This window comes from Elgaria multicarinata, chromosome 1 (genome assembly GCF_023053635.1).
Source record: "Elgaria multicarinata webbii isolate HBS135686 ecotype San Diego chromosome 1, rElgMul1.1.pri, whole genome shotgun sequence".
NCBI classification, from domain to species: Eukaryota; Metazoa; Chordata; class Lepidosauria; order Squamata; family Anguidae; genus Elgaria; species Elgaria multicarinata.
In genome coordinates this window covers 42,922,788-42,943,321 of record NC_086171.1, presented here as the reverse complement: position 1 = coordinate 42,943,321, position 20,534 = coordinate 42,922,788, and the positions used below count along the sequence as shown (strand labels likewise).

The 20,534-nt window shown below is 41.3% G+C and overlaps 2 protein-coding genes across 4 annotated transcripts in view; both read right to left on the bottom strand.

The window, feature by feature from the left end:
* Nucleotides 1-351: 351 nt before the first annotated feature.
* Nucleotides 352-9,266, bottom strand: LRRD1 (leucine rich repeats and death domain containing 1). The gene is made up of 5 exons (XM_063126993.1): nucleotides 7,170-9,266; nucleotides 3,515-3,713; nucleotides 2,776-2,937; nucleotides 750-870; nucleotides 352-599 (listed from the first exon to the last, which is right to left on the bottom strand). The coding sequence occupies exons 1-5, from the start codon at nucleotides 9,264-9,266 to the stop codon at nucleotides 419-421; spliced, it is 2,760 nt and encodes a 919-aa protein (XP_062983063.1). The 3' UTR covers nucleotides 352-418.
* Nucleotides 9,267-16,267: 7,001 nt separating this feature from the next.
* Nucleotides 16,268-20,534, bottom strand: part of KRIT1 (KRIT1 ankyrin repeat containing) — a 44,569-nt gene continuing 40,302 nt past the window's right edge. For all 3 annotated transcript variants that reach the window (XM_063127005.1, XM_063127012.1, XM_063127021.1), the window contains 2 exons: nucleotides 18,649-18,765; nucleotides 16,268-16,554 (listed from right to left, as the gene is read on the bottom strand). In XM_063127005.1, the coding sequence (XP_062983075.1) occupies nucleotides 16,486-16,554; nucleotides 18,649-18,765 (186 nt within the window). In that variant the 3' untranslated portion in view covers nucleotides 16,268-16,485. The remainder of the gene's footprint in view (nucleotides 16,555-18,648; nucleotides 18,766-20,534) is intronic.

The window sequence follows — 20,534 nt, the reverse complement described above, 5'->3', positions numbered from 1 at the left end:
TAAATGCCTATGTCAAGTACACCCTTCTGCTATGTCTGCTTATAAATATAAATGCTGAGGTGGCATGTATGAGATGGAAGTGTGGTATGTGTTTGGGAATTTGAGAGGAGCCCTATGTTGCAAGTTTGTAGTGCCCCCCCACCAAAAAAAATCATGCTACGGCCCTGGCAATGACACAATCTAATCAGGTAAACAATCTTTATGTAGCTCCCTTCAACTTGTGTATTTTTTTCAGTACTACAGCCAAATTCACTTCAAAAGCCTCGCTGAAATCACAGGAGTCTATCTTTTGTTTTGTTTTTAACTGAAAGGTGTTGCAATTCATTAACCACAGTAAAGTATTGAGTCCTGATAAGTTAACTTTATTCTGCTTACGTACCCAAACATCTGAATTGAAAATACAAATGTTTTGTACTCTTCAGAACTTTACCAGTCTTGAACAGAGTTTTACAGCTTTCACTTTGTTAGTCAGGTAATACAGGCCAGTCATGGTCAGTACTCTGATCAATTGGTCCATCTTGGCAGCTGGGGACAGATCTTGGTTTTCAGTTTTCCAGTAGTTCAATGCCTGAGTAACCTTTTCTTCTAATAAAAGAGTCCTAAGTTAAAACAGAGAAAATGCTTGACCTACTGCAGATGAATTAAGCTACTAGGAGATGTACCAATGAAACAACAACAAAAATTTAAAAAGCTGAATGAAAGTAGCAAAATATTCTGAGAGCGAAAAATACATTGTACTTATCACTAACCTGTTATTTTCAATAGATTTTATTACATCACTGTTAAGCTTAAGCTTTTCACAAAAAAATTCAAAATGTTCAAAGGGGACATTGCAGGCAATTGTCTTCAATACTTTCTCCAGTATTTTTTCTAGAATAAGAACATTGCAAAGGTTACAAGAAAATTTATTTCATATGTCAAACTATTCAGGCTTTGACCACAATTTTAAGAAGGTTAGCTCTTTTAGACGTTGATGGAAACCATAATTTTATCCTTTGAAGGGCAGAGAAAATAGAGTAGTTAATATAATCAGAAATGTGGAGAGGTAATTAGCAAGCAGTTACTAATATGACATCATTTGTAGCAGTCTGTTCTGTTCTCCAACCACAAATTGCTGGGAGAGGTAAAATGTTGGGACCACACCCCTTCTCTGGGTTCTCACTTCTTGCTCCCCCTCTATAGATTTTCACTTTCCTTACCTCTCTCTTCAGCCAATGTTTGGCAGGAGACCCATTTCCTACAGGCATACTATTAGAAGACCATAGCTAGGGTGACCATATGAAAAGGAGGACAGGGCTCCTGTATCTTTAACAGTTGAACAGAAAATGGAATTTCAGCAGGTGTCATTTGTATCTATGCAGAACCTGGTGAAATTCCCTCTTCTGCACAACAGTTGAAGCTCTAGGAGCCCTGCCCTATTGACCAGATGCAAAAGAGGGCAGGACATGCAGCTTTAACTGTTGTGATGAAGAGGGAATTTCACCAGGTATTGCATATATACAAATGACACCTGCTGAAATTCCCTTTTCTATGTAACTGTTAAAGATACAGAAGCCCTGTCCTCCTTTTCGTATAGTCACCCTAAAGCAGCGGTTCTCAACCTGTGGGTCGGGACCCCTTTGGGGGTCGAATGACCCTTTCACAGGGGTCGCCTAAGACCATCGGAAAACACATATTTCTGATGGTTTAGGAAACTGTATTGACTGAACTATGTCATGTATCATCTTTTGTATTATTAAAGCTATTGTTATGTATTATTTTCATTAGCAAACCATCCCATGACAATGGACCGTGTAGAGAAGAACGAAAATAATTTTATGGTTGGGGGTCACCACAATATGAGGAACTGTATTAAAGGGTCGCGGCATTAGGAAGGTTGAGAACCACTGCCCTAAAGCTTTAGGTGGTTCCCTAGCAGAACATTTTACATGAGGTCACAGTTTTTGGTATAGATCAGAGGGGGTAAGCACCCTTTTGGGGCTCACAGGCACATTTGACATTTTGAAAAAAATGCCCCAGGCACCACCACAAATTGCCGGGAGAGGTAAAATGTTGGGACCACACCCCTTCTCTGGGTTCTCACGTTTCTTGCCCCCCCCCTATAGATTTTCACTTTCCTTACCTCTCTCTTCAGCCAATTTTTGGCAGGGGACCCATTTCCTACCACTATTAAGATCTATACTATAGATGCTGTTGGACTGGACTTAACTTTCCCTGTAACTTTCTCCCCATCACATATTCTTCTGGCTGTATATGAGGGGTGGAGAAATAATAGAGACTTTATGATATGGAGGAGCAAAAAAAGCACGAAGAACCAAACATGGTGTCCCACAGAAAGCCCAAAAAGGCATGGGACAGGCTTGTTGCAGCATGACAGGTTGATGGCTGCTTGTTGCATTTGTGAGAATGGGATGAAATGTGATCCAGATGTAGCTGGCAACTTGTGAAGTCAAAAATGAGGAAATGCATCATCAAAAAGGAATACAGAAAATTTGTATATGCTAGTTTATATGTGCAGATGCACATTTTGAAATTATTATTGAAATAAAAATACAGTACATCTCAACATAGTGCAGAAGACCACAACCAGGTGACCTATGTGCCTGCATGTTCAGTCTGCTGTTTCCAGGAGTGAATCCACATGTCAGGCAAAGGTATGGTAGTGGGGGTGATGGGCAACATGGGGGGGGTGTGAATTGGTGGGAAGAGAGTTTTTGTGGGTGAAAGATAATGTGGCAGTGATACTGTGAGATTTCCCACCTCCCCTAAACTTACCATCTCTTTCATCAGCACTTTCTAAGTAGTGTGTTATGGGAAGCAGTTGTTTTCCTTTACAGACTTCCGGTGGAGGTCTGATCAGAGCATTTCCATCAAAATTTATATCCTTCAGTTCCAGAAGAAGGTGCATATCACTTGGTAAATATAGCATCTTATTTTCTGGCAAAGTAAGTACAAAGAATTATTTTTGCATACTGTTGATCTGGAACATTTCTGGTCACAAATAGCAATTGAATACAGGTTAGCACCATTAGCAACTTCTGTGAAAGAAGTGACTCTTGAGGAGGCAGTCAAAGGAAAACATATAAGTAACCTGCTTCAAATTCAGTTACAACAAAATAAACCATGTTTTCAAGGTAGATGCTTTCTCTTTGAGAGTGCCCTGCCTAACTTTCCTCCTTTTCTTAGGGTGCAATCCTATGCGTTTTTAGGCAGAAATGACTCCTACAACTCCTAGCATATCCTAGCCAGTCATCTGCTGTGATGCAGGGAATCATAAGAGCATCAGAAGGTTCTGTTCTTGCTGCTGCACTCAGATAGCTCCTCCTTTAAATAGGCTGCTAATGTAGAGATCTAAATAGGGAAAATACACAGGATACACAGGATCTAGTCCCTAATGTAGAAGCCTAATCTGCATGTGCCAATTTATTTTTGCACAGGTTCTGCTGTCATTGAGTTGGGGCTATATTGTTTTTGTGCCAGAATTTTCCTGGACATTAAACAATTAAATGCTCACCTCTCAGATTCAAGTGCTGTAAATTATGGAGTGATGAAAAACTCAAGGGAAGCTTCGTTAAGCAATTGTCGTTTGCTATTAAAGTAACCAAACATTTTATTTCTCCTATACTTTCTGGCATTTCTTGTAATTCGTTATAAGACACATCAAGCTCCTTAAGGGCTATCAGCTTTGATATCTCTTCTGGAAGTAATTTTAACTGAAGATAAAAAGGACAAAATAGTTATAGAACCACACATTTATACATATGGTCTATTTATGTCAAGACTCAAGTCCACTGTGAATCCAGCACCTGTAGCATATCAAGTAGATATTTAGTCCAAGTTCTGGCCTAACAATGGGGGACCACAGGGTAACCATCAAGTCCAGCAAATGCACTGAACAAACAACAATGGGCCATGGGATATCTTGTGATACAGCCATACCTGCATAAAAGCTTGCAGTTCTATGGTCTGGATTTGATTCCACATGGCCTCCTTGGCAGGAGCTACATCACACATTGAAATGTTTTCCTGGATTCTTCCAGCCAAGGCTTGCAACAGACCAATAGTCTTTAAGAGAGTTAAAAATGGCTCAAGAGAGGCTTTGCTTACCTTGGTCTACACACATTTATTTCATGCCACTGTTTCTTCTGGCCAAGCAGGATTTACAACAACAACAACAACAACAATAATAATAATAAATACAAAGCATGCAAAATATGTTTACTCAAACCACCTTCAGCTGAGTGGAAAAACGCTGACATGGTTAACAAAATTTACTGTTGTAACTTAAATTTTTTGATGGACTATACTGAAAATTATACTATGAAGGACTGTTAGTCTTATAATATCAAAATAAAGAACACATGCGTAGGGCTCAGCTCTAGGCTAGAGAATTTTATTTTTAACTATTCAGTTCCAATTGTACTCCCACGATGAATGTCTGGGGCTGGGGTAAAGTTGCACTATCAATGGGGGCATGGCCGTGGACTGAAGAGAAATAAGAATAAGAACAGAGCCCAAAGAGCACCCAACTGCATACACTGAATACAGTTAAACACTTAACAATGAACATGCGATGTCTGTGTACTCCTGTTCAACATTATTTTCGCTGTTCGAGGCTCATGGAATTGTAAGCTGGTGATTAAGACAACATTCTCTGTGGAGGTTATCTCTAGTTTTGGGAACTACTAGCTTGAGGCTACTCCCAACACACGGCATGATAGCACGCAGCGATGATAAGATTGCTTATCTGAAGAATAAGATTCTTTATCTGAAGAAATCATACAAAATTAAACAGGATTAATTTACCGGATTCCTGCCATAACAAGAATGATGCTTCTTTTGTATAACAAAACCACATGAACCCAACAAGGAGTTTATTCCATTTAAGGTATAGGAATTCTGTTATGTGTAAATGTGAATTATGTGTATGATATATAACTGAGTTAATATAACTAGCTACTTTGCTTTAAGGACTTTCTACTTTAAATACTTTTGCAACTTGAATTCGTATTGGGTATAATAATTTATACATGTAGGAGCATACACAGACATCGCATGTACCTTTAAGTGTTTAACTGTATTCAGTGTATGCAGTTGGGTGCTCTTTGGGCTCTGTTCTTATTTGTATTTTTCCAACTGCAGCCCATTTTTCTGTTTTTGAAGAGAAATAGTACATGGTGTGTGTCCCTCTCCTGTGCCACTCCTGTCTCTCCCACAATTCCACTGTTTTAGCCATTCTATCTGTTCTGCTGGTGTGAGTGTCATAGTGGCAAATATCTGGCATTGTGCCAGCATAGTGAAGCTATCACACAGTCGTAGTAGTTGGTTTGACACCTGGAAGATCTGGCGCGGAGTCAGATTTAAACTGCTATATGCTGTTTGAAGGCACAGAAATTTGTGAAGCTTAGCAAACTGAGTAGATTTCAACAGGCTTTAGCTAACATAATGAGCAGTTTCAAGTAGGTCTCTCACACACTTTAATTGTAATAAACAAGTACAGCTCCATAAATCGACAAACTTTACAGCTGCAAGGCCTGTGCCAAGCTACCACATCCTTCTAAACAGATGGGTGTTGTGCCTTGATTCTCACAGAGGAGGTGAGAAACTCCTATGTGGAATGTTGGAGCCCTGTTGGCAGGGAAAGGATGGTTGATTTCCCAGCCTGGGATGCTTTGAGCATCTTCGGGAAGGAAGAAAGGAACTATATAAGCTTGTGCTAAGAGCAGACAAATTTAGTCTCGCTCCATGGGGGAGAACGTGCACAACCACCCTGGAGAACTTAGGGAACTCCTATGGTGGAATGTTGGGGCCCTGTTTACTTTGTCTCACTTTGGCAACTCACAAGTCATGTTTGGCTGGGTCCTGACAGAATCAGGATCCCCAGGCTGACCTCTTAATGGATGAGAGGGTACCTGATGTTTGAATGCAGTTACCAGGGTGTGTGTGGGAAAGGCTGTGGAATTGGCAATAGGGAAAGCAGGTGTGTGTACATGCAAAGCTAACTGTGGAAGGTGAACTACAAGATGCATGTAATTAGCTGAGTTTGGAGGAAAACACAGAGATTCCAAGATACGCCCAAAATCTGAGTCAAGGGTTGTATATTCAGGAATGTTGCCAGCAGGTGAAGTGGTGGTCGCATCTTCTGAGGAAAGGTGATGTCCTTTAGCATCAAAAAGAGAAGTTTCCAAGCGATGAGCCCAATTAATATTCAACCAGGAAAAGATCTGTTCGTCCACATCCTACAAAGACTTGGGAGAAAAAGTATTTAAGATACACCACAATCAGAACTCTGAGGAAGACTTGAACACCAAAGAAGCAGGTGCACACAGCATATGTCCTGGTTCTGAGTATGCAACCTGGTTGGTTACCAGGCTCCATAATCATTTGAACGAATGTGACGAGTATAGATTTTGAGTCTCAGTCTGTAAATCACTTCTAATCCCAGCTATTCATAACAGGGCTTCTGAAGAAGTGGGACATTTTTGAGCAGATGTTCAGCACAGATATTTGTTCTCAGTACCAAAACTGAGCACACAGTCCTTTCACACAAAAACCCATCCCGGGTTTCCCCCAAGCATTCTGAATTTCAGCAGTCTGATTTTTGTTATAGCTATTGATAAACAATTGAATATCAGAAACGCTTGCTGATCTCCCATAGATCTACCAGTGGTTTAAGACCCGCTTTCTGCCCACCCATGCAGTTTTAGCCATTGTTAAATTTAATTTTGGGCTGTATTCCTATACCCATTTACCTGGGAGTAAGCCCTATTGAACTCAATGAGACTTACTTCGGAGTAGATCTGTATAGAATTGTACTGCAAGCCACTTCAATTTATTTTAAATTTTATTGATTTGTTACATTTATAGATCTTTTCCTCCAAGGAGCACAAGGTGGCATACGTGATCCTCATCCTCTGCATTTATCCTCATAACAACCCTTTGAGGTAGGCTAAACTGAGTCAGTGACTGGCCTAAAGTCACCCAGTGAGCTTCATGGCAACGAGGGGACCAGAACGTGGGTCTCCATGTCCAGCACTCCAACCATCACACTGCAGTGGCTCTCCTTTTCTGCTTTTACAAAGGACTGATCTTGAACTCTTAAAAAAAATAAAATTCTGAATGTGAAACCATATATGTGATACACTTTTATATTTTAAGTAACATTTTACCTTTAATCCATTTTTCTGGCATAACGTTAACTTCTGCAGTGATGAAAGCTGGCATATTTCAGTTGGAAATGATGCAAACTGATTATTTGACAAATTAAAGTCTATTAGTTCTTGCAGGTCTTTAATATCTGAAGGAATGAGCTGTATCTTGTTTTCAGAAAGATCAAGTTCCTTAAGTTTATTTAGAGAACATAACTCTCTGGGAAACAAAATAAATTTGTTATGGTATAACAGCAGAACCCGAAGAGACTTCATTTTTTGCACATTCGTTGGAATACTACTTATTTCATTGTTGCTTAGGTCTAAGTAGCTTAGTCTAGAAAGAGTGCACAAGTATATGGAAAATGAAGGCAATTTGTTCTTACTGAGATTTAGATACTTCAGGTTTTTAATGAATGAAATTTCAGTAGTTATTTCTGAAATATAATTTCCACTGAGATTTAGGTGTTGAAGTGCAGCCAGTGCACACAGTCCAACTGGAAACAAGGACAACTTATTGTAACTTAAGTCAACTTTAGTGAGTTCTGTACAACTTTTGATTTCAACAGGGATGTACATTATCATATTTCCTGATACCTCTAAAATTGAGAGTTCTTTCATGTATGATATTTGTTCATCTAACAAGATCAGTTGATTTCTGCTTAAGTAGAGTTCCCTTAGATATTTTAGTTTGTACAGGTTGGTGGGAAGAGTTTTTAATTGGTTGTCATTAAGATTGAGACATTCTAGCATGGCACAGTTGCAAAGATTATCTGTAATGTTCTTGAATAAATTTTTGGCAAGATTGAGATCTCGAAGCATTTGTAAGTTCTCTACTTTATCCGACAGACTTTCTAACTGGTTATCATCCAATCTCAATTTTTCTATCTGTATCAATTGAAAGAGTTGTACAGGTAAAAATAAGAGTTTGTTGTTATTTAGTGAAAGTTCTTTTAATGTCTTGAGTTCTTTAATTTCCTTTGGTAAACTTTGGATCTGATTTTCTGACATGCTTAGCTTACTTAGATTCGGAAGGTAACAGAGAATCTTTGGGAATATTGACATTTTATTGGCATTTAAGTAGAGCACATTCAAATTTTTCATGGTAGGTATAGTCTCTGACAGAGTTGGTTTATTTCCACTGAGATCTAATATTTCCAGTTTTTCAAGATTTTGCAAAGCAGAAGGAAATACTTCAATGTTATTATAACTGATCAAAAGACACTTCAGGCTTGAAAGATGTGAAAATCCATTGGGAAGCCATGATATTTGGTTATGACTGAAGTTTAAAGTTCTAAGGTTTTTAAGTAGAGAAATTTCAGAAGGTAATGATGTTAATTGATTTCCATCCATTGATAATATTGCCAAGCTTTTCAACGATCTTATCTCTCTTGGAATGGTTTTGATTTCATTATTGTCTAAATACAAATAACGTAACATTTTGATGTCAAAAACCCCTGTAGGAATTTCAACCAGTCCTTTCGCATTTAATTGAACTGTACATTCATCAAGCATCGTTTCAGACATCATATCCATGGATACCTTTTGAGGTACAGTAGCATTCTCTATAGAATGTAGTAAGCTTTTTCTAGCTCGTCCTTCCCAAAAATCTGAAGGGATTTCACTTAATCCTTCAGCGTAGAGATAAGCAAGAAGTTCAGTATCTGTTGTTTCAGACATCAAATTTGCTGATATCCTTTTAAGCATTTCCAATTTTTCTGAGGCTTGTAAGGCATCCTTCTCTGATTGTCTTTGAACAATTTCAGAAGAGTTTTTTATCAGTTGTTCTGTGAAATGCTCAAGGAATTCACCTTTTTCCTCAGATAAATTGCTTATTGATGAAACCTCTGTAATTTCATAAGCTGGTTGTGATTGTAACATATCTGACTTTGAATCTGTCTCAAAAACATCCGAAGATATGTTTTTAATTCCATTAGCATTCCAATTAGCTTCAGTTTCGTTCTGATTTCCTTCAGGTAGTGAACTTGATGGTTTTCTAGCTGCATCAAATTTTTCAGGGGATTGCATTTTGCCATTTTCAAAAATGTTTGGAGAGACTTCATTAACTTCCACTGGATTTATATTGGGGTGTTGTTCGTTCTCTTTTTCACCAGACATACTTTTCAAAATAAAATTTCAATCATGTGCTTGTTCTAGCCTTTTATCAAAAAACAAAAAAGTAAAACTAAAAGAATGCAAACTACAAAAGGAACAGCATAAACAATGTGTGTAGTGGATTTGAATAAATATTAAGACACTGAAGTCAAACAGAATTAATGAAATTGTAACATTAAGCTAAAACATGTACAAAACAAATTAGTTGCAATTATTTTTCAAAACTAACCAGCACAATGCATATTTAGGAGTCTAATGTGTAAGCATTTTAAAATGGGAAGTGTTCTTTCCTTGTATTAATCAGTAAATTGAGAGCCAGAAATTATCTATGAGTCTACATTCAATGGCAAAATATTTGCCTGGAAAGCTGTAATTACTCATACATGTTTACTTAAAAGTAAATACCATTATGTTCAGTGAAGCAGACAGTGCAATCCTAAGCATGTCTACTGGAATGTCTATTTAATGGGACCTGCTTTCAGATAAGTAAAATCATATACCTTTCTTCTTAGAAGTAAATCAATTGAGTTCAATCCCAGGTCAATGGGTTAGGATAATAGCCTTAGAATCCTTTGTTTGGGGACTTCCTCTTGTTTTTATGCCAAAATTAATATATAAAAGCTTTTCCATTAATCTCATCTCACAGAATTCCCAACTGCCACTGCATTTCAAGTTGGAGTTCCATTCTAGCACAGTTCTGATTGGCTCACTTCTCCCTTGTCACTGACAAGTAGCTTAGCAAGTTTAGTTTTGCATAGGTGTAGTAGCTTTCATCTATTGCGTGGTATAGAAATGTGGTTAACTACGCCACATAACTTGTGAGTTTATCTGAGAGGATTACTGTTTTTGCCAGGTAGGTATTATGCAAATATTTATTCTGCTTTGCAAGCCCTTGTTAGGCAATAATGTTGACTTCTTTACTTCAGAAGGCACATCATTGTAGTAGTTATCTCTGTATAAAGGAGCAATCCTAAACATGCTTAGATAGAAAAATGTCATGCCCCAGCCATGCAGACTGTGGCCTTAGCTAGACCTAAGGTTTATCTCGGGGTCGTCCCTGCCTGCTCCTGGGATATCCTATGTGTCATTTACATGAACAGGGATGACCCCGGGACAATCCCGGGATAAACCTTACGTCTAGCTAAGGCCTCAGTGTCTAATAAAAAGCTGCTGCGAGTTCATAGCTCAGTAGAAATCTGAAGCAAGTCTCCCAAGTTCAAGCCCAATAATATAAAGACCATCTTAGTTAATGGTTAGACTGCTTCCTTTTGGGTATGTGGAATGAACAAAGCATGCAGAAAGTATGAAAATAAAGTATGAAAGTATGAAAATAAAGCAAAGTGTTTTAATGTTATAATAGCTGTTTAACTGAACTTAAAACACAAATAGCCTCAACCTGGCTATTATTGCAAAATATTTATTTGTCAATAGTAATAAATAATGAAATTGTAATTACAGGAAACACGGCAGTAAAAAGAGCATTCCACCATGTTAAAAGGAGTTACTGGCGGGTGGGTCTACCTAGCATTCTAAAATGAAAAATATTTCACCAATCGTTCTGAAACGGAGACCTGCCAGAAAGAAATGCTGGTTTTACATACCCTGCGCGTTTCAAGAAGATTGGTGAAGTATTCAGGGCAGGGTGGTTTAGTTCAAATGACAAAAGGAGAGAAAGCCTCTCTGTTTCAAACGGACTCATCTACTTCCGGGTTGGCGACCCTTTTTTCGCGCACAAAAAGCGCAAAATTGGGACCCTTACCATGCAATCCAATAGTAGGATTGTGTTCCTCTGTCCTTCTAGTTGGTGGAATGGCCTTTCTTTTTTAAAAATTCATTTCCGTTTATTTTTAATTATTATTTTTTGCATCCAACGTTAGTCTATGGGAAGCTGTTAAGCTAACGCATGTGTATAAGCTTCCCAGGAGGGTATCCTGGGCCAGCTGCTGCCGGAGAAGGTAAGTGAAGTGGGGAGAGGGTTGCCCGGGCCCGCCGCTGCCGGGAGAAGGTAAGTGAAGTGGGGAGGAGGTTGCCTGGGCCCGCCGCGACGGGGAGCCTACCTTCTCTGGCAGCGGCAGACCCGGTAGCTCGGGCCCGCTGCTGCCAGAGAAGGTACATGAAGTGGGGAGAAGGTTGCCTGGGCCCGCTGCGACGGGGGCCTACCTTCTCTGGCAGTGGCGGACCCGGTAGCCCGGGCCCACTGCTGTCGCAGAAGGTAAGTGAAGTGGGGGGGGTTGCCCAGGCCCACCGGGGGAGGCACGGCGGCGGCAGCCCCAGCCGGGACAAGGGGGCACTTACTTGCTCCTGTGGCAGCAGGCTCAGGTTAAAATGGAGTAGGGTGACCATATGGCCGGATTTGGCCAGATTTTTGTTGTAAACCGGCAAATCCGGGAGGGGAAATCCGGATTTTTTGCAAAGAGCAGCTCTAATGGGAATTAACAAAAATGCTTATAACTCCGTCATTTTTTAAGATAAAGACATGAAACTTGGCACAATGGTAGCTCTTAGGAAGGGCTTTAGTCATACCAAATTTGAAACAGATCTGTTCATCCACTGATTTTCTAGGAATTTTTTAAAAATTAAGGTTTTAAAATTATTATTTTTTAAATCGTCATTTTTAAAGATAAAGAGATGAAACTTTGCACCATGAAAGGACTTAGGTAGAGCTTTAGCCACACCAAATTTGAAACAGATCCATTCATCCATTGATTTTTTAGGAATTTTTTTAAAAATTGAGGTTTTAAAATTATTATTTTTAAAATCGTCATTTTTAAAGATAAAGCGATGAAACTTTGTACCATGATAGGATTTAGGTAGAGCTTTAGCCACACCAAATTTGAAACAGATCTGGGGCCAGTAGCAAACCCTGTTAACAACAACAGCAGCTTGCAAGGAGTGAAGATACAGTCAGAAAAAATATTTGAGGGAAGGGGAGAATGTAACACTTTTTATACTGTTGTTTTTATACTGTTTTTATGTTTTTTAAATTTTTGTATACTTTTAATGTTTACTATTTTTAATTGTTGTAAACCGCCCAGAGAGCTTCGGCTGTGGGGCGGTATATAAATGTAATAAAATAAATAAATAAATAAATAAATAAACACAAAGAGTATAGCAAAAGCTTCAAAGTACAGCAAAACCTACAAAAGTAGGAGTGAGTGAAGTTAATTTCAGATACCTTGAATCTCTCACTTGTTCTTTATTTCAGTGATTTTAACATTAAGATGTTATGAAGAAGAGATTTGTCTTAAATGTGTGCTGTAAAATCAGACATGTGACCAAGGCGATGTTCGGGTGGGCACGCCCCCTTGGTGCTGGACACGCCCCCTTGGGGGCGACCATGTTGTCCTCCTTTTTGTTTTCCAAAATATGGTCACCCTAAAATGGAGACCCTGGCTCCACCAGGAAGCAAGTCCAAAAATTGGGCCCTTGTGGAGCCAGGGGCTCAATTTAAACCTGGGCCTGCAACCGCCGGAGAAGGTAAGTGAAGTGGGGAGAGTGTTGCCTGGGCCTGCCGCCATGGGGGTGTAACTTCTCTGGCAGCGATAGACCTGGTAGCCCGGGCCCACCGCTGCCAGAGAAGGAGACTCAAGTGGCTTTTGCGGAACGGGGGGTTGGTCTACCTTCTCCGGCGTCAACGGGCTTCATAGCCTGGTCCCGCCAGAGAAGGCAACTGAAGTGGGGCAGGGGTTACCTGTGCCTGGGCAACCCCCGCCCCACTTCAGTTACATCCTCGGCGGGCTCAGGCTACCAAGCCCGCTGGCGCCAGAAAAGGTAGACCAACCCCCCGTCCCGCAAGAACCACTTCAGTCACCTTCTCCGGTGGGCCCGGGCTACCAAGCCCGCTGCCTCTGGAGAAGGTAGACCAATCCCCCGTCCCTCCTGAGACTTCAGTTACGTTCGAGGTAACTGGAGTGTGGTTCGGAGGGGGGTCTACCTGCTCCAGCGGCAGCGGGCCTGGTAGCCCAGGCCCACCAGAGAAGGTGACTGAAGTGGCTCAGGCGGACGGGGTTGGTCTACCTTCTCCAGCGTCAGCAGGCTTAGTAGCCCGGTCCCACTAGAGAAGGTAACTGAAGTGGGGCAGGGGTTGCCTGTGCCTGGGCAACCCCCGCTCCACTTCAGTTGCGTTCTCCGGCGGGAACGGGCTACCAAGCCCGCTGGCACGGAGAAGGTAGACCAACGCCCCGTCCCACAAGAACCACTTCAGTCACCTTCTCCGGCGGGCCCAGGCTACCAAACCCGCTGCCTCTGGAGAAGGTAGACCAACCCCCTGTCCCACCTGAGACTTCAGTTACGTTCGAGGTAACTGGACTGTGGCTCAGGGGGGTGGTCTACCTGCTCCAGCGGCAGCGGGCCTGGTAGCCCGGGCCCACCAGAGAAGGCACCAGGTTGGGGAAGGGCTGCTCTAAACAAAAAAAGAAGTAGGTGGCTCTAAGTTGTTCGTCATCAGTTTTCCACAACCTCACAGTCACCTCTGCATATCCTATTCTCCATCCTGTCCTCATGGTTTATCTGCTTTGGGAGAATGAGAATTTCACTGGTACTTTCTGCCTCCTTAGGGAGGATGTGGTGTTAAGGCTGGTGAGCCTTAACTTCCAATTTCCCCACTTTTTGGTGCTTGGTGGAAAAGTGTACATCCTTAACGTTGTTTTATAAACCGTAGGTTTTTTGTTTATTGAATTAAGTATTTTAAGTTGAACTTCATCCATAACACCATATACGCATTCTGTAGTTTCCTGTTTTTCTATTGAATACTAGGCATGATAATAAATAATAACAGCTTAGAACAGCTGGTCTTTTTGGCAACAGGTAAAAAAGCAGTAACATTTTAGACCATTTGCAGTAGAACAAGAACAAAACACAGCAATAAAGGATGTGTACATCAGATATGCTTACACTCAGTAGTGAGCCTTTGTGCATAATATTCTCAAATAACAAACAATTGATTTTTTGCACCGGTAGGGTTTGTATTTATACATTTAAGTTCATTATAAAATATTTCACAGCATGCATGGAATAGCCAGATCATATGTATGATACCCTTTAAAAAAGAAGAAATTTTAATCCTGCCAATTAGTTGTTTGATGAGGATGGAGGAGTGTTTTTCTCTTCCAACCTGAATATCCAATCAGTAGAATTTTAGCTTTCTTAAAAGATAGCATAGTCGTGGCTGTTGTGTTGGATCAGGCAGGAGAACTTGCATTGGCAGGGTTTGTTTGGCACACAGTTCCTCATCCAGTTGGATATACACGGCCCTACCATTGGGCAGGTGTTCCATGTAGTACTGCGATTGTTTTATAGTTCCATGTAGTTCTGTGATAATGAAACACAGCCCATGGGTTTTTTCAAGGTATGACTGCAGGATGAGTGAATGCTGCTTAACTTTCTTTATCACCTATTTGTCCACTCAAAACTGTCCTCACCCAGATAAAATGTGGGGAAATGTCTTCACAGGCACTTCTAAAAGTGACAGCCAGCCGTTGCTTTCCAATTTTCTGGTAAGTTATTGACTCTTTCTAGTTGTTTTATAGTTGCAGTAGTAGTAGTAAGGAATATCAACACCATTGATATCCCAGTGCTAAATTAGGCATGCTTGAACGGTGAGCCTGAATGGAAGAACTGCTATCTTGTGAATAAAGGACTGGGGTCCTTACATTCATTGGATGGTGCTTGTCAGCAACACTTCTGTACCTCACAAGGACTGTAGCCAATGCAATACACCCTACTGTTGTTAGAGTGAGTTGCTGGAGCTTCTGTTAATACCTTTAGTTTGGTGATGGAGCTGGGTAAGCCCGTTTGTTACTCAGTTTCAGTAGTGCTTTGGCATCAGACGTTAGTTTAGGCTTTGAAGGAGCAAACAGTTGGGGAAACACCATAGATCATGGTAGAGGTACCCTATAAAGCCCATGGGGGCTTTGGGCAAGAAACAGTCATTCAACTGGGATGTGGTATAGTCACACCACCAGAACAATGGCTACTTGGCAGGAGATATTTACCTCATCCTCCGTCTTCTGCCATTCACCCTCCCACAGTTTTATCCAGAAGATGGGAAGGGCACTGGGTGATCCAGCAAATTGGCTGGGAACTGTCTACTCTGACTAACAGTGACTCTCCAGGTCACAGGCAGAGGTCCTTCACATCTCCTTTTAACTGGAGATGCTGGGAGTTGAACTTGGACCTCCTCTCTGTTTTGATCAGAGCCAGAGATTTTACTCATAGGAGTAACTGGCAAGAACACTTGCATGAATGGGGAAAAAACGGAAATGAAAGAATTACTATACCCCTCTTTATACAAGATTTATTTTGTAAGCAATTTATTATTTTGTAATTAACAAAAGCATAGAAATAAATATGCTTACTAAATTCCAAAACAACGGCTTAGTCAATAGAAACTTTTTATTTAAAAACAACGATCTTAATTTCATGAACCTTTATACAAATAATATTTTATAAAACACTGTATTTCATAAACAAAAGAATAAATTAGAAAGAATTATTTCATACGTATAAAAGACAATATGTGCAAAGGCAATGTACCAAGTATACTATACTTCAGAACTTGTTCAAGGTACCTCTTACTGACTTGCTCCATGCAGTATTCTAAGCATATAAGGAGATACCTTCCCCACCCACAAATTTTAAAATCTTCAAGAGTTACTTTTGGGGGTTACATAAGTCTACAATGGAAAAAGCCCAGGTGCATGCACGCTCTTGAATCGCAGCTACAGAGTTTAGCATGTGATTACCAAGTAGAACTATGTATATGATACTTAATCTTGCTTTGTGGGTTGCAATACATACTTCTGTTTAAGCTGTATTGCAACAGATCTCATGCACTGTAACAGAATAATGTAGTGAAATCCACAAAGCAACAACCTTTTATTGAGCAGGCTAGGAAAAACATGTTTTTTATAATCTATATGAAACAAGAATAGACTTGTAACACAGTCTTATGCATGTTTACTTTGATGTATATCCCACTAGGGTGCTTAGGATTGCAGCCTTGCTTTTTCTTTGTGTAATACTTGTCCAATTGAGGATTCTCATGACTTTGCAAATAAAACTTCAAAAGGTTTATATCAACATAACTGCCAGGTTACATGTTTTACAAATAAACAACAGAACTTTTTAACAAAGACAACATATTTCATCCTGTCCAATTCATACATATGCAAACCTTATATTTGCTTAATGCAATTAACTGTATAACCATTCTCCATTTATTTCAGTCATTTCTTTCACTAGGCACCAACTGGCTGCTTAATTTCATCAGCAGTTTGACGACGAGACCTGCCTACAAACAGAAAAACAATTCAGAATCTTCCACATGGCACTGGATTTAACACATCCATTGTTCTTGCTATGTGAGCCGATCAGTTGTGCAACAGAGCATTCCCGCCCCTCCAACCCATTTCACTTCCTTGAACCCCTGACTCCTGGGGGTCAGAAGATTTTTAGGAAAGCCCTGGGATGTAGCATGAGGAACCACAGAGATAAAATGGATTTGGTCCAGATTGGTTGGAGGTGAGCAATGTCTTGCTTGCACAAACTGCCTCTGCCTGATTATTGGCAATTTTCCCCTTCTACTACACCCCAGCATGTAACATCTTAGGCCAGAGGTGGGGAACATTTTCTTCTATAAAGGGCTGATGACCCATGGGAAATAAATAAATCAGACTGGATCCACCAATTGGCAAAGCCAGAAGCCAAACCCCAAAATGGGCAGCATCAATAATAAGATACAAGAATCTTAAAGTCTACTTTGCCAAACTTGCCTGCTATTATGAATTATTTTTACTGAAAACTGTGAAGGACCGGGGAGTTATAAAATGCAGTTGAGTCCGGAATTACATTTGTTTCTGAATTAGATCTGTTTCTCTGTAAGTAGTAAACCATGTCTTCCTGTTAGGTAGTAAACCATAGTGGTGATGGATAGGTAGGGAATAGTTTGATCTGTTTATGGGAGGAATCTGGCCAGCTTGTTTATGGTTCAAACCGGCGCCAGGATCCAGCTCTGGTATGTGGGAAAAAGTGGGAGTTAAACTTCTCGAGGTCAGGCAGAGGCTTCGCACCTGGGGGCTATCTCCTGCCGAGCTAATTGGGCTTTGTGTGAGAAGAAAGAACAATCACCCTCATTATGGGAAAGAGAGATAAAAGGCTGAGTGGATTAAGTTGGAGCAGGTCTTCAGCCTGGAGGCTATGGACGTCTGCGGTTGCCCAGTTTGGGAGCTGAAAGAAGGTTAGGGTATTGTTGTTTGCTGAAGGCTGGTTTTTCCAAAGGCCAGTTGGGCCGCTTTGGCCGGAGGGGGGAGAAGGGAAACTTAGTGGAGAGATTGCCTGTCCTTTCCTCAATGGATTCGTGGGTGGTTCTGCCTGATTTCTATCTACCTCAAATATTCTTTTCCCCTGCTTCTTTGTATTCTCCGTTTTATTTGCATGTCTGTAGCTGCTACCAACCAAGTTCTTATTTAGTTATTGTGTTTCTACAATAAACTTTTATCTTGGTTACTCTGGGTGTTTGTGTGCTTTTATTCCAAAGAGGTACTGGTTCTGGAGTGGGGTGGGGTGAGCACCCCAGAGGGACCCTTGGGAAGGACTGATTAACTCAGACTTCCTCTACAAAAACCACTTGCCTAAATTTCATATTTCTTTGACCTTTAGTCTATTTAGAAGAGATATCACAAGCTCATCTCACTTTCAGTTCATATACTATAGTCAGAGTTGGGGCAAAAAATCTGCCTCGGCCTAGGAGGGTAGTAGCCGCCCCTATGTCCGGCCCTTATGGGCCCAGGCGGATGAGTCCAGTGCCAGGACAGGCCCGGGCCAGACTGCTCTTGAGCTTTCGAGAGCAGTCAGGCGCGATTCTGTCCTGACCTGCGCCCTTTGCCTTTCCCCCTGCTGCATTCATGGTGGCCTCTAGTGGAGGGGGAAACTATGCAATTTACCCAGCTTTTCTCCACCCCCACACCAATGGGGGCCCTTTAAGGCGCCCATTGGCAGCAGGGAGAAATGCGATTTCCCCAGCCTTGGGGACATTGTGTTTCCCTCCCCCCTGCTCCAATCGTGGCCCTAAAGGCCCTCTTAACCTTGCATTAACAGGACCTTTAAGGCCCCGATTGGCAAATGGGGGTGGTGGAGGAAAACTGTGACCTTAAAGACCTTCTTAATGGCACAACAACTGCTATCTGCCCTAAAACAGCTTTTTGGGTATACATATATAACACCCATACTGAGATATAGGCCCAGTTCAGAATACAGCTTAAACCACAGTGAGTAAGGCTTTTTGCTTTGTTCGCCATAGATAAAGCTGTGATTTAAGATGTCTTCTGAACAGGGCCATAATAAATTGTGTGTGTGTGTGTGGGGAACTACTCGATAGGTGGCTTACCTGCTTGGTATGGACTATAAAGCTCATTTTGTTTTCCAGACTATGTATCTGAAAGCAGGTATCTCCATCTCCCAACTGCCACATAAAGCAGCCATATTTTAAACTTATGAGTAAAGCCTGTAATATAAAATAAACAAACTGAAAAGCTAATATAATTGCTAAATTGTCACAAACAGTGCAATCTGGCCAGCAAGACCACATCACGCCAGTCCTTTTACAACTTCACTGGCTACCAGTCCAGGTCCAGGCCCAATTCAAAGTGCTGGTACTAACATTCAAAGCCCTAAACGGCTTGGGGCCAGGTTATTTGAAGGAATGCCTCCTCCCATACGTACCTGCCCAGACCTTAAGATCATCCACAGGGGTCCTTCTCCGTAAGCCCCTGCCAAAGGAAGTGAGGCAGATGGCTACTAGGAGGAGGGCTTTCTCTGCTGTGGCACCCTGGCTGTGGAACGAGCTCCCCAGAGAGGTTTGCCTGGCACCTACATTGTACTCCATCGCCAGCTGAAGACCTTTTTATTTATTTTATTTATTACATTTATATACCACCCCATAGCCAAAGCTCTCTGGGCGGTTTTCTCAGTATTTTAACACCTAATTTAACTTAAATTGAAACTTTGCTGTTTTAACTCCGTATTTTAACCTATATCAATTTCTGCTGTGTGGTTTTACCCTGGTTGTGCTTTTTATATTGTATTTTGTATCTGTGTTTTTAGATTGTTGGCTGTTTTACTATGCTCTTCATGGTTTTAATTTTTGTGAACCGCCCAGAGAGCTTCGGCTATTGGGCAGTATAAAAATTTAATAAATAAATAAATAAATAAATAAATCTCAACTTGAATTCCTGACAGCTGGAGGGGGTAAACATGAGGTGGTGTGCCTACCCTCCTGGCATAAAGTGTTTTTCTCTCCATCTGACAGACCGCCTCCACCTGCTGGCTTGGCACTTAGCCAGTGGATCTGCTCTGCTGGGTAAGAGGCCAAAACATGTTATGCTGCATCCAAACCTCCTCCACTCCCTGGAAACACTAATTATAAACACCTGCTAAATCAGGTTTGGGGAACCTTCCCTCCTCCCAGGGCAACATTCCTTTCCAGTGAACTTCGTGGGAGCCATACACCAGAGACATTTCCCCCTGGAAGGGCTAAAAAGCTAAAGTGAGTAGAGCCACCCTCTCCCCAATGTAACCAATGTAAGCAATGGGGTTCTATAAATTTGGGGAGTATCAGCAGGAGTTACTTGGCAGTTAATGTGAGTGTGCTTTGATGCTTTGCTGGGGCTGTGTTGTGTAATAACGTATTTCTTTGATTCTAAGACACACTTTCCCCCCCATATAAACATCTCTAAAAACGGGGTGCGTCGTGGAATCGCAGGTGCGATCATTCTTAGAATCAAAGCTTTTTTTCTGTTGGTGGTACTGAAATTAGTGTGCATCTTACAATTGATGGCATCTTACAATCGAAGAAATATGGTATTACACATCACAGCCCCAGCAAAGCATCAAAGCACACCCCAATAAGCCCTTAGCAGGATGGCAAAATGCAGCTGAGAGGCATAACTCAATTCTTCATATCTTCTTCATGGGCAGGTTAATTCCAACCGTCCCAAAAACAGAGCCTCGCAGAGCCCATAATGTGTGACGGGATTGACAGAGTTAGGGAAGCCTCTTGCGAGGAATCTGACTGGTAGTCCTCAGATTGGAGGGATGGTGCTTCCAGTCTGCCCCTTTCTTTGTCCCTCCCCACAGCAGAACATACTGTCTGCAGAGGGGTCCTAACAGTCGGTACCGAGACAGTACCGCAGCGGTTAAGGGTGGCTGCGTGCGGCAGGCCATCTGCGTCGGTTGCGAGCAGTGCACCGGTTGCGTCGGGGGCGGTGGTGGCAT

What these genes read in the sequence shown, in the direction of transcription:
- LRRD1 (XM_063126993.1), bottom strand. Translation starts at nt 9,266, where the DNA reads ATGTCTGGTGAAAAAGAGAACGAACAACACCCCAATATAAATCCAGTG. An exon ending in ACAGCACTTGAATCTGAGAG is followed by an intron (nt 2,938 to 3,514) that starts GTGAGCATTTAA and finishes TTACTTTGCCAG; the next exon opens with AAAATAAGATGCTATATTTA. An exon ending in AAGTGCTGATGAAAGAGATG is followed by an intron (nt 871 to 2,775) that starts GTAAGTTTAGGG and finishes TTCTTATTCTAG; the next exon opens with AAAAAATACTGGAGAAAGTA.